Source organism: Lutra lutra, chromosome 3 (genome assembly GCF_902655055.1).
Source record: "Lutra lutra chromosome 3, mLutLut1.2, whole genome shotgun sequence".
Classification (NCBI taxonomy): Eukaryota; Metazoa; Chordata; class Mammalia; order Carnivora; family Mustelidae; genus Lutra; species Lutra lutra.
The window spans coordinates 44,836,954-44,852,842 of record NC_062280.1 but is presented as its reverse complement, the minus strand read 5'-3'; the positions used below and the strand labels follow the sequence as shown (position 1 = coordinate 44,852,842).

At 49.4% G+C, this 15,889-nt stretch overlaps 1 protein-coding gene across 41 annotated transcripts in view; it reads right to left on the bottom strand.

Annotated features, from left to right (window-relative positions):
• LRRFIP1 (LRR binding FLII interacting protein 1) overlaps nt 1–15,889 on the bottom strand; it is a 139,212-nt gene that overhangs the window by 76,339 nt on the left and 46,984 nt on the right. For 6 of the 41 annotated variants that reach the window (XM_047721513.1, XM_047721475.1, XM_047721486.1 and 3 more), the window contains exon 1: nt 3,490–4,127. The exons of the other annotated variants lie outside the window; for them this stretch is intronic. In XM_047721513.1, the coding sequence (XP_047577469.1) occupies nt 3,490–3,555 (66 nt within the window). In that variant the 5' untranslated portion in view covers nt 3,556–4,127. Of the gene's footprint in view, nt 1–3,489; nt 4,128–15,889 lie in introns of those variants that run through there. 41 annotated transcript variants of the gene reach the window in all.

Below are 15,889 nucleotides of genomic sequence, written 5' to 3'. Positions count from 1 at the left end.
TATTTATTCTGGAATTTGGCCAGGGGAAGGGGATTTCAGCAGTGGTCTCAATCAAACCCATGGCAATTTGGAATTATTACATCGTGGAGTCAAGATAATGCTTTGTTTCACAAACGTGGAAAAAGAAGCTAATATAATTTTATCTAGAAAGTCTAAATAATGAAAATTCAGTAAATCCATTCCATGAAAATGAGCTTCTTTATTAAAAAACCAAAAACAAAAACTAAAATTTTGGTGGCCCAAAGGAAAAGCTGTAGGTAACAAAAAAATCCTCTGCTCCCTACCCGGTCTCCAACCTGTGGGGGGGCGGGGGGTGTAACAGGCTTATCTTGATAACAGGTTAGTGATTTGAACCTTATGGCCTCTGAGATTCCAAGATGAATGCTTTTAAATATGAACAGATACTTGGAAACTCTGAGTAACTAGTCATAAACAATGGCTCTGCTGAGTCACATAGCCTGATTTTTCAGGGATAACAAATTCCTCCTGAGCATTGCCTTTTGAGGAGCAAACTTGTACCAGCATTTGCCCTCACAGCTCTGTAGAAGCTAGATAAGGACCTCTAATCAGGTAAGACTCCAATCAACGTCACCTGAGAACAGCTCGGCAACTATAAATAACTTGATTTCCTGTGCTCAGTGTAAGTGGCAGTTGTGACTGAAGGGTTTTCTTGTGTGTGTTTGTTTGTTTGTTTTTAATTTGTGAGGGAGGCTTCTGCTATGTTGTATTACCTCCAGCTGATGAGAAAGTTAACTCTTAAAGCAAAAGGGAAATTTAGTCTCATCTCTGCCCTAGGGGGACACTCTTAATCCTATGAGAAAAGACCTTACTTCACTATTTTTGTATCCTAACTGCTTGGGAAAGTGACCCAGCTAAAACAAGGCAGGTTTCCAGGGCTCAAATCTCTGAGCCATGGCAGGTTTTATGACGTTTGTACTGACTGCACCCCCACACTGGGCAATGCGCCTACTTGTCAAGACCTGGGGACCTTGGGACAGGGACCCACAATGATAAGAGTTCGACCCAGGCAGGCTGTCCTCAGGACAGGATCGGTGGCTGGTGAGGGCTTAGTGCCAATCAGTTATGTCGAAAAAGACCAGAGGTGACACAACCAGTCATAAGCACGAGGAAGTTACAAAAGTGAAAGAAATGTATGGTTTCTATACTCAGAGAGCTTCAGGGCCAGAGCTCGCTGTTGTGTAAGGCACCCTCCCCAACTGTTCATTCAGCACTTCCTTTTATTTATTTTTTATAATTCTATTTTTAAAAAAGATTTTATTGATTTCTTTGGCAAAGAGAGCACAAGCAGGGGGAGCGGCAGGCAGAGGGAAAGGGAGACGCAGACTCCCCGCTGAGCAGGGAGCCTGACATGGGGCTTGATCCCAGGACCCCAAGATCATGACCTCAGCTGAAGGCAGATGCTTAACTGACTAGGCCTCCCAGTTGCCCCTCAGCACTTCCTTTTAACCAGACCTTTAACCTCATAAAAGGACTGAGTTTTACTTCTGTTTCCCAGGCCCCACTCTAAAATACTTTTTGCTACTATTCACTAAAAAAACAAAACAGAACTATAGGTTCACAATTTCTTCTTGGAAACCCCTGGGGCCAAACAGGTTTCAGAATTCAACATTTTTGGATTTTAGAAGGGTGATAAGTTGCATAGGCCCTCGAGTCTGTAATCACCAGAGTAACAGCCGTCAACCAAGCCATTCCCAGGCTGCAGAGAAATGTGTGAATATTCACAATGAGAGGAACACAGATGGAAAACAGCCTCCCATCAGCCAGGGCAGGCCTTCCCGCCAAATGAATTCTGCCACAAACTTAAAAACAACAACAACAAAACAAAAACAATTTTCAGTTTTTGGAGTTTACTGGGTCCTCGAATTGGGGGTACAGTGGGGCACCTCAATCAAAGCCCGGTCCAGACTCTCCTGTGACTTATCTCCACAGCACCTCTATGAAGAACGCTTCTCAACCAGATCCAATCCACGGATAAGGGTTAATGGAACCTGGCAGCCAGTGCCACGGAGATCCCACGTTACTTTTCCTCATTCCTCTGATGGCCTGTCCCTCCCGTTCCCACATCCTGATTCTCCATGTTTACTCTTTCTTCCATCAAGGGCTCCCTGCCCAGCTCTTGGTCCCTTGGAGCTCGACTCCTGCCCAGGGCTAATAGCACCCTGCTCTTGCCATCTATGGTTTGCCTGGGCGACTCTGCAGAACACCAGCATCTCCCAGCAAGCTCCTCGTCCTTCCTTCTTCTGAGGGCCCTTCCCTGCTGGTGATGCACAGATGTCTCCGTAGGCTCCCAGACCCCCAGACACCAGCCAGGTGAAGGGGTAGGAACCAGCTCCAAAGGTCTGGCTTATGGCAGGAACTTTAAACCAGGCAACAGAGGAAGCACACTAACCCAGACATTAAAAATATCCACCTGACAGTACTCAGCAAGGAAAGCAACCTTCAAGCGTGGATTCATCAAAGTCTATTTCTATGCTTCTCCCTAGCATTTACCAGGAAGCTCCCCAAGGTTAGGGCAGCCTTGTTTTTCTTGGATCCCCCACAAATACCCAGTAGATGATTAATTTCTGCCTGATGAAGGAGTGATTGTGTCCGCTCACACTTCTATCAAGGTTCCCAAAAAAAACTGGGTGAAATGAAAATCTCCATAGGGTCTCTGTGCAGTACTGACCTCATGGTTCTTTTTCAAAGTGCACCCTTTTGTCTTTATATATTTCCATTCGCAGTCAATCACAAGCTGCCCGAAAATGGGTAATTACAAACCTTCCCCACCTTACCCCCTGTCCAGTTTTAATGTCCAACTATCTCCACATACATGATCCCAGTCCTGGGTGGGTACTGAGCTGGATAATTGCAAAATCCCACTCATGGAGGATCCTGCCAAGCCCTGGAGACCCCCAGGAGACCAGCCAAGGTAGATTCGGTGACCCGGGACCATGGAGGTATTTGGAGCAATCAGGCCCAGCCCCACTAGACCTAAAATCCAAAGCAGGATAAGTACTCCAAACTACCCCGGCCGCTGGTGGTACCAGCCTCAGGGTGAGGGCACCGGCTTCGGGCACCAGTTCCCAGGTGCCATATATTGTAAAACACCAAACTAGCAGCCGCGACGGAAACTCTCGACCACGCGCCGGCTGGGCTGAGTCCGTCCCAGGCCGCCACTGCAGGGGCAGGGGAGCGACCGAGTTTCTTTCGGTCCCAGCGAGGGGCGGCTCGGTCCGCGACAACGAGTTTTCCGGCGCGTAGGGAGGACCGCGCACACCGGACCGCGAACGCACAGACAGCAGAGCCCCCTCCCGCCCGCGCATCCTCGCGTGGGGACGTTCACTGCAGGGAGTGCCGGCCATGCGGGGCACACCCCGCACTTCCCCGGGCACAGAGGGCAGCGGCGGAAGGTGCCCACTGCCCCGGGGTCCTCAGAACGGCAACCAGGAGCAAAGCGAAAGTTTCGACAACGTGTTTTCCTCTTACCAGTCTCTGAGCTTCTGGGCTCAGACAGTCTATTTCCTTGTTCTGCGTGGCCGCGGGGTTGGTCATCCTGCCCAGCGATCAGTCCGCCTTCTCGAACAACCGGGGAAGAGACTCGCTAGAGTTGTTGGATCCGCGGGCCGGCAGGCTCTCAGCGCCGCCGCATGCCCGGAGTGGCGGGATTACTGTTCCCGGAGACACAGCGCGCGTCGCAACGGGGACTCGCCGTTCCCAGAGCAGGGGCGCGCCTCCGCCTTTCTCGGGCTCGGGCGCGGCCGGGGCGGGGCGCAGGTGGCTGGGGCGGGCGGGGCCGGGGGCGGGGGCACCCGGGGACCGAGGAGCCAGGGCCGCCTCTTGAGCGTTCCGCCCCCCGGGGTCCCCCACCCAGCCGCCAGCGCGCCCCGCCCCCGGGGGTTCTCCCCCACCACCCCCTCGCGCTCTCTCCCAATCCGGTGCGCCCTGTCCGGACCGCCCCGAGCCCCAGCTGCGCGGTTATCAATCACCGCCCAACCCCCTCCCGCAGACACCGGAAAGGCGGAGGTGGGGGGAAGGGAGGGGAAAGAAAAGACCACAGCCGGCCCCGCCCACAACCCCGCTCCGGCTGCGCGCCCAAAGTCGGGGAAGGGTAAGTTGAGGGGCCTCGGGGAGAGGGGGCTCGCGGGAGCAGCCCAAGCGGCGCAGGAGTCTGCCTGGGGAGGGGCCTGTGCGGGTCTGCGCTGCGGTAAGTCTTCTGGGGCGGGGCCTGCGCGGGGGCGGGGCGAACTGCCGCCCGGACCCCGCCCCCGGCCCGTCGGTGCCCAGCTACCCGCGGCTGCCGCCCGGCAACGTCCACCAAACTCGGGCCAGACTGAGAATCTGTGTTGCCGCAACCTCCGCCCGAGCACAGCAGTACCTGCCGGCGGGGGTACCCCGTTAACGCGTCACCCCGAGAAGGGCCGGCTTCTAGAACCCCAAAATTGCGCCGCCCGCCTCCCGCTCAGGAAGCCGGCGCAGCAAAGAGCCGGGGTGCCAGCGGTTCGGCGTGGATCCGGGGGGCTGCGCGTCCCGGGCGCCGCCGCGAGGATGGTGCGAAGCAGGGGCCCGAGCCGGGAGGAGCGGAGTCGCCCCGCGCGGGGAACGGCACCGGCCCCCCAGCACGCGCCTCCTCCAGCCGCAGGACACGCGTACCTCCTTCTTTAAAAGTCCAAAGGGCAGCGCAACGCCACGTTTCCCGACCTCGCCAGTCTGGGGCAGATTTTTATCGAACACTAACCCGTCCTGGCCAGGCCCTGTGCCCGCTGTGCCTGCAGCCTGACTGCGCGCCCTCCTGCTCCCCTGTCTTGACTTTGCCCTCCTACCCAGAAGCTCCATCTCAGAAAGACCACCTCCCCGCCTCAAAACCCGCTCCTGAGCACAAGACTTCGGAGGAGGGCGCTCCTAAAGGAAGGGGTTAACTCAGGGTGGGCTGGCAGAGGAAGTCTCGGAGGACCGGACCTAGTTGAGAGAGTAGGGGCCACAGAATAGAGATGCCAAGTAGATGTCTGGAGTGACCGCCGTGGGAGGAATTTACCAGGCTTTAAGGTGAACACACGCCGAGCCTTCCAAGCTTTGACGGATAGCATCGTTAGGTTTGCCAAAATAACTTTCAAAGAGATTGAAATGCTTACCTTTTAATACCTGTTTTCTTGCTATACCTCTTTTTAAATATGTTAGTGTATTACAATTCTTAATTCTTGGAAGTTAAATTCACTGGAGAAGATAATTTTAAACTCTTCTGCATAAGCAAGAACAGAACTTACGGAATTTATCATGGAAAGCAATAATAATTTTAGTAGTAACTTCACAGATGAGAATGACAGACAATAAAATAGCCTTCTTTGAGGCTTCAGTTTGAATATTCCAGTCTAGATAGGCGAATCCTGAGCTACTAGCCTTCCTAAACCCTGTAACCACATCTTCCAGAGCAGGGCACAGGGAACAGGCTTCATTTGCTAGAAGGCATCTACATTCTCCCCAAACCCCAGGCCACCATCCAGTCTCTAGGTATCAGCCCCATTAAACCATGCAGGGAAGGGGTTAAATGGACTCTGGAATTAAAGCACCTGGTTCAGGGACCCCTGGGTGGCTCAGTGGGTAAAGCATCTGACTCTTGATTTCGGCTCGGGTCCGGATCTCAGGGTCCTGGGATCTAGCCCAGCAGTGGGCTCTGCACTCAGCAGGGAGTCTGCTTGTCCTTCTCCATCTGCTTCCCCACTCCCAACCCCCACCTCAAAAAAAATAAATAGAATCTTTTTTTTTAAGATTTTATTTATTTGACAGAGCAGAAGCAAGGGGAGCAGCAGGCAGAGGAAGAGAAAGAAGCAGACTCCCCACTTAGCAGGGAGCCTGATGTGGGAACTGATCCCAGGACCCTGGGATCATGACTTTAGCTACAGACAGGAAGCTCAACCGACTGAGCCCTCCAGGAACCCCAATAAATAAAATCTTAAAAAAAAAAAAAAAAAAAGCACCTGGTCCAATTCCTGGTTCTGGCACTCTGTGAGATCTAGAGCTGGTTGCTTAGCCCTGTGTCTCAAGCTTCATCTGAAACACGCCAGTGGTAATGAGAGTGCCCCCGAGTAGCACCTCCGGGTGTAGGAGAGGAGCACGGGCACCCGTGCGCAGACCCTACTGAGCAGCCCTGCTAGAAATGGAGACCAACACTGCTGGCCAGCCACTCTCTTCCCTTCATTGCCAGAGTCCCCATCCAAGGCTCCCAGGCTCTCCTATCCTCCTCCCCTACAGCGGGAAGGAAGTGGGGCAACGACGGGTTCAAATGGCTGAGAAACACAATGACCAGAGAAGCCTCGGGAAGGGCTGGCTGCAGAAGCTGTGGGTGGCAAGACACCATCAGGGAGTAAGAAGCAGCTAGCTGACTGCTTTTAGTCCTAGGAACAAACTAACGATACCAGCAATAAAATAATAATAGTGCCCAGGAGATTTCTTATTCCACAAAATGGTAGCCCATTAGAGAAACCTGCTGTTCTAACATCCTTCCAGATGGGAAGATGCTGTGCCTGAGTGTGTCTCAGTCCAGTTGGCCCTGTGAGATGGCCAAGCCTCAGAACCCTTCCCAGCCACAGGCAAGTGTCAAAGTCTATCATAAGAAGTGCCCCGAATCCTGCTTCTTGGTGTTATCATATAGATCCCGGGACCCAAGAAAAACGTGTAAAGGGTCTATGTAGTTGCCAGCTGTTAATTTTGATGTCTCTAACGGAAAGGACCCCTCAATGAAGACCCTTCTGCAAACAGGCTTTTTTTTTTTTTTTAACTCATAGCAAGGCCACTTATGAGGGATGATTAATTAGTAACTAGAACCTACAAACTTGTTTTTGGAAAGTTCACGAAGACATCAAAGATGGGTGCAGCTGTGAAAAGTGACGTGCCTTAGAATGGGACACACTCCAAGACACATTTTCCCTGTGCTCACAGCTCGAAAGACAGCTTGGCACAGTAGTAGACACCCTTTCCCTTGAAGAAGACAGAAATAAGCCCGCCTAAGAGTGTCAGGTGAGAAGCAAGACTTAGGAAGCCCGAGGTTTCCATCCTCAGGAAGGTTAGCAGGATAAACCCAGGGTGTCTTGGAGAGGGCTGAGTGGCATGGAGTGGGGTGCTCAGGTACAGGACAGCCCTCCGCCTAGCCAGGGCCAGTGCTCCCCCGGGGTCCTTATATGAGGAGCTGTGAGGTTAAGGCCACTGGTTCACTTTCCCAGTTCTATCCCCTGTTGATCAGGGTGCCCCTTGTAACAGGTCGACTGCGAGTTTCCCGCTCCTTCCCAGCAGCCAGGCCCAGGAGCTCTGTACAGAGGAAGCGCTGTGGGTTTTGTGAAAGCCGGGCATTGTCCTAGGCATTCCTAGAAGCCACCAAGCTTGGGATCCTCTGTGCCCTCTCAACCAAAGTTAAATGTCCAACATCTAAAAGAAGCAGTTCTCCAGTGTACAACAAGATTATATGCAGGGACTTAATTTCTTCAGGGACCTCTGAGAAAACCAAGGGTAAATAGAACTATCTTACTTTGTTCTGGGAACCTCAGAATCATAGCTAACCAACATGCCAGAACATTTAACCAGCGAGACCACACCCAAGCTTGGTTTACTCATCTCCATGGTGTTGGCCTGTTGCTGGATTCGAGCTTCGCCTCCTCCTGTGGTTTGGTTCGAAATGCTAGAACCACAGAGACAAACCCTTCCTGGGATCCCAGCAGAGAGCAGAGGGCAGACGGTGGGGGTGGGGGAGGCGCTCTCAGCCTCCCCTTTGGTCAAATGACAGACACCGAGCCATTTTTCTAAGTCACCCCGTAACTGTTGTTTTCCATGAACATGAATCACTATTTCATATTGATTACAACAAAATAAACAACTCCAAATACTTCTACAAACGATGAGCTTATTATTATTATTATTTAACTTTATATGGATCCTTTTGACTAATATCACAGAATGCCTCATGTTAAAAAGCTGTTTCATGAGATGATGATGCAGTCCTGGGCAGCCCCTTTCCACTTACAAAGCACTTTACACACAGAGGCCCATGAAGGTCGTGTGACTTGTCTGCAGACCCGAGTTGGAAGAGTGAGGCTGGGCTCACTAACCCAAGTCCCCACTGCAAGTCTGAGACCTTAGGATAATGTGTACAGCCTTGTCCCCACTCCCAGACACCACCCAGGGGTCCCTACTTCCAGCTACCACTCAGGGGTCTTGACTGAAGAGAGAGTCAACAGACAGGCTAGGTGGTGCCCTCCGTGGTCCCCCAGCCTTAGCCTGTACCAGTAAACCCATCTTCCCCTCCAGGGATGCCCACAAAGCCACGTGCACACCCAGATCGATGTGCTAGCCAGCTCTGCCAAGAAGACTTAGGGCACTAGTCAGGGACATCTAGTGGAGGGCCAGACCCCGCCTGGCATCAGCAGAGAAAGCTGCACCCCATGCAGCAGTGAACATAGCTCGTGGCCCGGATGGCCTCCTGTGGACAGAAGTGCCAGCAGCAAGAGTAGCTGAAAAGCAGACGGAGCTAGTTTCCTGCTGGGGCCACTGTGGCTCAGGTGGTTAGCCTTGGATCTTGGTTTCATTCCAGGTCATGATCTGACCTGGAATGAAATGGATCATGAGATGGAGCCCCGCATGGTGCTCTAGCTGGGCATGGAAGCTGCTTGGGATTCTCTTTCTCCCTCTCCCTCTGCCCCTCTCCCACCTGACTCACATGCTTTTTTCTCTCTCTCTCTCTCTAATGCTTACGTATGTATGTATATACAGCTTCTGTTTACCAGGCACTTGCCTGTACTGGTTGAGAAAGAACTACATCCTTCATTCTCTCACCTGCCTGTGATGCGGCACTCACCCTCCCCTCCACTAGAAGTGGATCCTTCCAGAATGGGAGGGTGTTCGCATCTTGGACCTGGGCGGGGGGTTAGGGGAGAGGTGCTTCCTAAATGATAGATGGCTTCGTGGATGATTCTCCTGAGAAAATGGAGGACTTTGGGAGGTTATCGTTAACTCTCACTGATCTTAAGCATTTTATATTTTTGTAGCATTTGGGAATAGAAACTCTCTCTTGAAAATGGAATGTCTTTTGGAATTTTTAAAAAAGATTTTATTTATTTATTTGGGGGGGAGGAACAGAGTGAGCACCAGCAGGGGAAGGCAGAGGGAGAAGAAGGCTCCCCGCTGAGGAGGGACCAACCCCCACCCCCACCCTGGGGCAATGTGGGGCTCCATCCTAGGACCCTGGGGTCATGACCTGAGCTGAAGGCGGCGCCCCACCTGGAAGCCCCAGGAATTTATTTATTTATTTTTATTATTATTATTTTTTTAATAACTACCTACTTACTCAGCAACTCACCAGACTTCTTTCGAACCATTTAGATTTTCTAAGGAAGGTGGCGAGTTTGAGTTTTGGTCGCACTACCCCGGAAGTGGTGACAGAAAGCCCTAAGGAGGTGACCAGCAGGCCTGGCTGCGTCATCGGACGGCGAGCTGGGTGAAAGTGCTGAGAACGTGGGAGCACGCACCGATGAGGAAAGAGACGAGGGGAGAAACATGGGGCTCCTACGTGTAGAAGTGAGAAGTGTGTCGCAATAAACCGAGACAGACAATGGAGCGGGTGGGTCAGAGAAATGGACTAAAGGGCGTCTCCTAAAAACCGCCGTTCGCCAGCTTCCCCAGAAGGCTTCCCCGGTGTTCACAAGCTTCCCAGATGAACATCCATGTTACATAAGGCGGATGGAGGAAGAGAAGAGAGTTGAGGAAACTTTTAACTTGAGACTAGAAAAACATGGGCACGCTGTTGTTAAAATTCTACAGTTAAACATTTTCAGCGGTTTGGGCATGTGTAAGAAATGGCAGATGGAAGCCTAGTCCATCTAGATAAAGATGTATCTTTATGTGCTCTCTGAATAGTCCATTTAAAATGCTTTTGCTGGGGCGCCTGGGTGGCTCAGTGGGTTAAGCCTCTGTCTTCGGCTCAGGTCATGATCCCAGGGTCCTGGGATCGAGCCCCGCATTGGGCTCTCTGCTCAGCGGGGAGCCTGCTTCCTCCTCTCTCTCTCTCCCTGCCTCTCTGCCTACTTGTGATCTCTGTCTATCAAATGAATAAATAAAATCTTTTAAAAAAATTAAAAAAAAATTTTAAATGCTTTTGCTCAGAATAAATAGTGACATGGAAAAGTAGGCTTTACTCTGCAGAACTGTGTTCCCTAGCTAACAGAACACCCCACCAATAAGAAATAAACCAAATGCTTCAATATATACTTAGGAACAGAAAATGGTGATTAAATAAATGGAAGCAATGTTTTTTTCTAGGTTCTCACTCATTTATTTGGTTTGGGCTTTAGTCTTCTTGCCTATGAGTTTGACATTCTAGAAAAAATAGAATCTACCTTACAGTCAAAGCCACGGAACAAATTTTTACCCTCCAGAAATTAATCAGGCTACAGGTGTGATTAACAAATGTCATTCACAGAAAAGAAGTGTGGGGAACATAGGACTTTATGATGTGAATTTAAATGGTACCTACAGCAAACAGGGAAATTTAAGGGCAGGTGAGATGAATTCAAAGGTTTAAAAATTACACACTCCTGCTAATAAGCCATTTGACTTGAAGACGACCTGACTTAAGGACAGATGAGAACATCACCACCTTCCACCCCCAAAGTACGGAAATTCCTGAAACAGCATCCCTAAAGTCATCTAAGAAAAATTGAGACTAGTAACACCCTTCAGCATGGCACTAGAAACACAGGCCCACAGCCTGCTATAAGGTCCTTCCCCTCTGCACCCGAGGCCCCAAAATACAGGGCCACGGTAACTCATCAGCTGTTAGCCTCCAGAGAAGTACCAAATTATGAGCAACTTCTTCATCATCAATTTGTATGAACTGTGTATCTTTACAGAAGACTTTAGCATAGAATCAAGAAGTCTTACCTTTGAAAAGTGAGAATTTTAGATGAAATTCAAGGGAAGTTGGAGGAACAGCAAAGACCAGCAGTCTGGAGAGGCATGTTTGGCACTAGAGTGGAGATTCTGGAATGACTGGAGATCAAATAGCCACTCCTGACCACGTCATCTCCGAGTACCAGCAAAGAGGTCAATTAAAGGCATCTTTATACCCAACATCTTGTGGGGCGGCTTTGACCCGCCTTTGAACAAGGGGAAGGCGTGGTTCTCTGAGCCCACTGGAGGCTTTCGAAATGCTTCTTCTGACCAGGAGGTTTGATTTTAGCTACTCAGATTATATTGAAGCACCCTCCTCTTGTTCCCACTTCTGTGGAGGCATCCGGTATCGAATGTGGGATCAGACTTTATGAGGAGACTCTAATGTAAATAAGAGAGCTGGGTTTCTTAATCCCTATACTAAGGACATTTTGGGCCAAATAATTCTTTGCTGGGACATCTGTCACAGAAGTTTAGCAGTGTCCTTGGCCTTTCCACCCTGCTTGTGACAACTCAGAATGTCTCCAGATATTGCCAAATGTCCCCTGGGCAGCAAAATGCCCCCAGGAGAGAAGCCCAGGTCTAGAGGGGCTTGTACCTTCATCAAAGGTGCCCACGCTGTACAAGAACACTGACTTAACTCACACATAAGCCACGCTCCAACTCATAGCTACTCAAGCGCAGAAATATGGCAAGAAGAATTATTCCAACCTGTTGCTGGATACCTGTGGTCCTCTTTTTTTCTTTTAGTGAGAACTCAAAAGCAAAGCTAGTGGTTGTAGCAGGAAGAAAATCAGCACCAGGCGTTGCGAGACAGGAGGTGGGGGCCACAGGGTGGGAAGTTGGGAGCTGAGATTTCAGACATGGCGTGGGCATGGCAAGGCCAAGGCCAAGACCAAGGTGGTGATGGTGGAAGTAGACTAAAGTAAGAGCCTTGCAAGCAAGAAGGTCAGAGTATGGAGATTTGCTTCTTGGCCCATCCGGGTGGGTGAGTGCCGAGGAGTCGGGGCTGAGGGACCCCCAGCAGCCTGCACAGCCCCCCTGGAGGCCCAGTGATTCCTGCAGAAAGCCCTCAATCTCCAAAGTGGAGAGAGGAGGGGGTGGAGAATCGGGCTGGAATCCCTCTGCTGCTCATTAGTTTGCAGTTTCGGGGACTCCCGTGACCCCTTTCAGCATCCTCTGTAAAATGGGATGGACGCATCCCCCCTAGAGGACAGCAAGGCACAGTGGGACCCCAGGCTGGCCACCAAGAGCTTGCAGCACATTCTCTCTGTTCTTCCAAAGTCCACAGACTAGTTTTCCTGCAAGCGGAGGGACTCTGGAATTACAGTTCACATACAGGGTTAGAAAAGCCGTGGGGAGTCTGGGTCACTGAATTAGCTTGGATTAGCTTTAAAGCTTTACTCAGCATTTCTGGGACACTCTGGGAGCTTGGCCCTCTGTCAGGCAGCTGCCCCCCTTTGAGCCCTGCATTTTGGCTTTGCCTTACAGCTCTTCCCAAAGTCAGGGTTTTAGTGTTCTCATCCTTAGACGGTATATCATGAATATGACAAAGTAGAAATAGATGCATACAGACAAAGACCGGAAGGAAATGCAGAATAAACAACACAGCCGCTCCATTCAAGTGACAGCATTGTGGGAATTTTATTGCTTTTAAGAGTACATTTAGGCATTGTTAGAATGTTCTTTTTTATAATAGGTTAAGGAACTTGAACTTTATTCAGGAAGCAGTAAAGGACCACTGAAGGTATAAGAATAGGGACGTAGGATTTTGTTTGAATAAAGAAACCCATAGGCTACAAAACAAGTTGAAAACTGTCCTCATTATTCTTTTCCAAAAATTTCTTGAGTCTCACTACTTACTCTTCTAAAGACTTTTTATTTATTTATTTGACAGACAGAGATCACAAGTAGGCAGAGAGGCAGGCAGAGAGAGAGGAAGGGAAGCAGGCTCCCTGCTGACCCCAGGACCCTAGGATCATGACCTGAGCTGAAGACAGAGGCTTTAACCCACTGAGCCACCCAGGCACCTCCACTATTTACTCTTCTAGATTAACCTTAGCGTCCACTTATCAAACATAAAACCAGTCTTGGGCGCCCGGGTGGCTCAGTGGGTTAAAGCCTCTGCCTTTGGCTCGGGTCATGATCCCAGGGTCCTGGGATCGAGCCCCACATCGGGCTCTCTGCTCAGCAGGGAGCCTGCTTCCCTTCCTCTCTCTCTGCCTGCCTCTCTGCCTACTTGTGATCTCTGTGTTACACAAATAAATAAATAAAATCTTTAAAAAAATTAAGACAAACAAACAAACAAAAAACATAAAACCAATCTTGTCCCTTAAACTGGAATTTTAGATGTATCATGTTATGTTTATGAATTATTTGGGATGGATTCACATCTTTACAACACTGGGTTTTCTCATTTAGAAACAAAGCATGTCTCTCTCCATTTTAAAAATCTGACGTATCCTTCAGTATATTGTAATATTTTTGTTCATATAGTTCCTGCATATTTCTTTAGTCCTAAATATTACTTTGAATGGGATCTTACCTTTTTGCCTTAAGTAGGAAAAAAAAATCATTATTGGGGATATGGCAGTGCTATGGATCTTTTTTTTTTAAAGATTTTATTTATTTATTTGACACAGAGAAAGAGAAAGCACAAGTAGGCAGAGAGGCAGGCAAAGGGAGTGGGAGAAGCAGACTCCCCGCTGAGCAGAGACCCTGATGTGGGGCTTGATCCCAGGACCCTGAGATCATGACCTGAGCCGAAGGCAGATGCTTCACTGACTGAGCCACCCGGGGGGGCCTCTATGGGTTTTATTTATTTATTTAAAAACAATGTCATTACAAGTGATTGCAAACTGAACTCCCGGCTTTAGACTGATTTTTTGCATTAGGCGTACACATAATCTGCAAGTGGACACACATTCCACCTCCTTTCCAGAGCAACACTGCAGATTTCTCTGTCCCATTTGCACATCAGAATGGCCATCAGAGTAACATTCCACAGGCCCTGGTCTACTGGTCTCACCCTAACACGGGTTCTCCATACTTAGCGAAACAGGCAGGACACAGCGGCTTCCCCAATTAGTACTCGTGCGCAATCACCCAGGGCAGGACTCCGAGCTTCTTGGAATTTAAATAGCATTAAAGTTGTCAATAAAGTAAGCAGAGAATCTGTTGTCAATCACCTGCCAAGGGACCCGAAAGGAAGCAAATGACAAGTCTCAGAGCAAGACACTCTCGACTAAAGGATAGAATCTAGAATCTAATTTTGACCAATAAAAGACACACAGGCAACGCAACTTGGGGAAGGACTAGCACTGAAGTGGGTGGAAAGTTAATTATTACTGTGGGTGTTCAAATACAATTGCTTTCATTAGGGCAAGGCCCCTTGGAGGAACACGCCCATGCCAGGCTCAGGTCTGTATGGGCAGCCCCCACCCACCCCCGCCCAGGGAGGAAGCTTTGCCTCTGTCTAAACTCCCTGCCAGCCTTGGGCCAGTGATGCACCCCTCTCTAGGCCTCACTGTCCTCATCTGTAAGATAGGAGTAATGGTGTTACTTACTTCATACGGTCTTATGAACATCAAATGAGGGGCACCTGGGTGGCTCACCCAGATGCCTGGGTGGCATCTGCCTTTGGCTCCGGTCATGATCCCAGGGTGCTGGGATCGAGCCCCGCATCAGGCTCCCTGCTCAGCGGAGAGCCTGCTTCTCCCTCTCTCTGCCTCTCTGCCTACTTGTGCTCTATCTCTCTGTCAAATAAATAAATAAAATCTTAAAGAAAAAAATCAAATGAGTAATTGTTCATAAGGTAGGGCAGATTCTTGGTCTTAATAATGCAAAGTGTTACAAAATAATTTCAGGGGCATGCGTCTAAATCTTACGTAGGAGTCACCATTTACCACGGGATGTGGGAGTAACTTTGGTCCCAGACCAAGGGCCCTTCCCTATGAGCCTTCCTGCCCCACCCAGCATGGCTCTGCCCGCCCATCTCCTGCTCAGAGGGCACAGCCTGCATGTACCCCCAGTGCTGGTTCAACCCTTAGAATCACAGTAGTAACTGGAATCCGACATCAGGGGGCTCTCGCAGGAGAGGCCAGCTACCCTCCTGGAACAACAGGCCTGAGCTTTGCCACCGTTACTGTCTTTGAGGTGCCTGGTCACTTCCTAGCTGCGATTCTGGTCTAGATGCTGGACTTGACCTTCGCAGGCCAGATAAGGCGGTATGACTGTGTCTCCAAAGAATGGTATAAGGCAAGAGAAATTCATGAACTTCTCTTTTCGGGTAAAGAGGCTCTCCTACAGTAAGTACAGGTTTTTGAAAAAGAAAAAGTTATCTGCAACTAAGAATATTAAAAAGATAGAAATACTCAGAGATTTCAACTCTAATATTCTAGGATTATCTAAAATTACATTTAGACTAAAACAGAATAGAACTATCTTTATCTCTGGAAGAAGGCAAAGGTGAGTAGATGGTGAAGAACAGAGGTCTGGGATAAAAGGAGGGGGAGGGGTCATACAACTCCAAGGCCTGCCTCCTGGTGGCCAAAGGGGAGCATTTCCAGGGGCCTGTGCTAAATGTTTCACATTGGCTTAATAATATCAGATAATATAATGAGAAAACGGGACCTTACTACCCATGTTCTCTTTGTGTTAATCCACATCAAAATTTCTAATTAATTCATATTAAATATAAAAAAACAATTCATTCCTTCATAAATGGAAGTAACCCCGAGTGTCCATTCAGCAGATACTTGCTGCAGATGGTCCATCCACACAATGGAAATATTATCGGGCCTGAAAAAGGAGGGGATCCTGACACCTGTGGATGAAACCTGAAAACATTATGCAGAGTGAAGGAAGCCAGACACAGAAGGACAAACATTGTCTGAGACCGCTTATGCGAGATCCCCAGAATTGTGAAATTCACGGAGACAGGAAGCAGAAGAGTGGG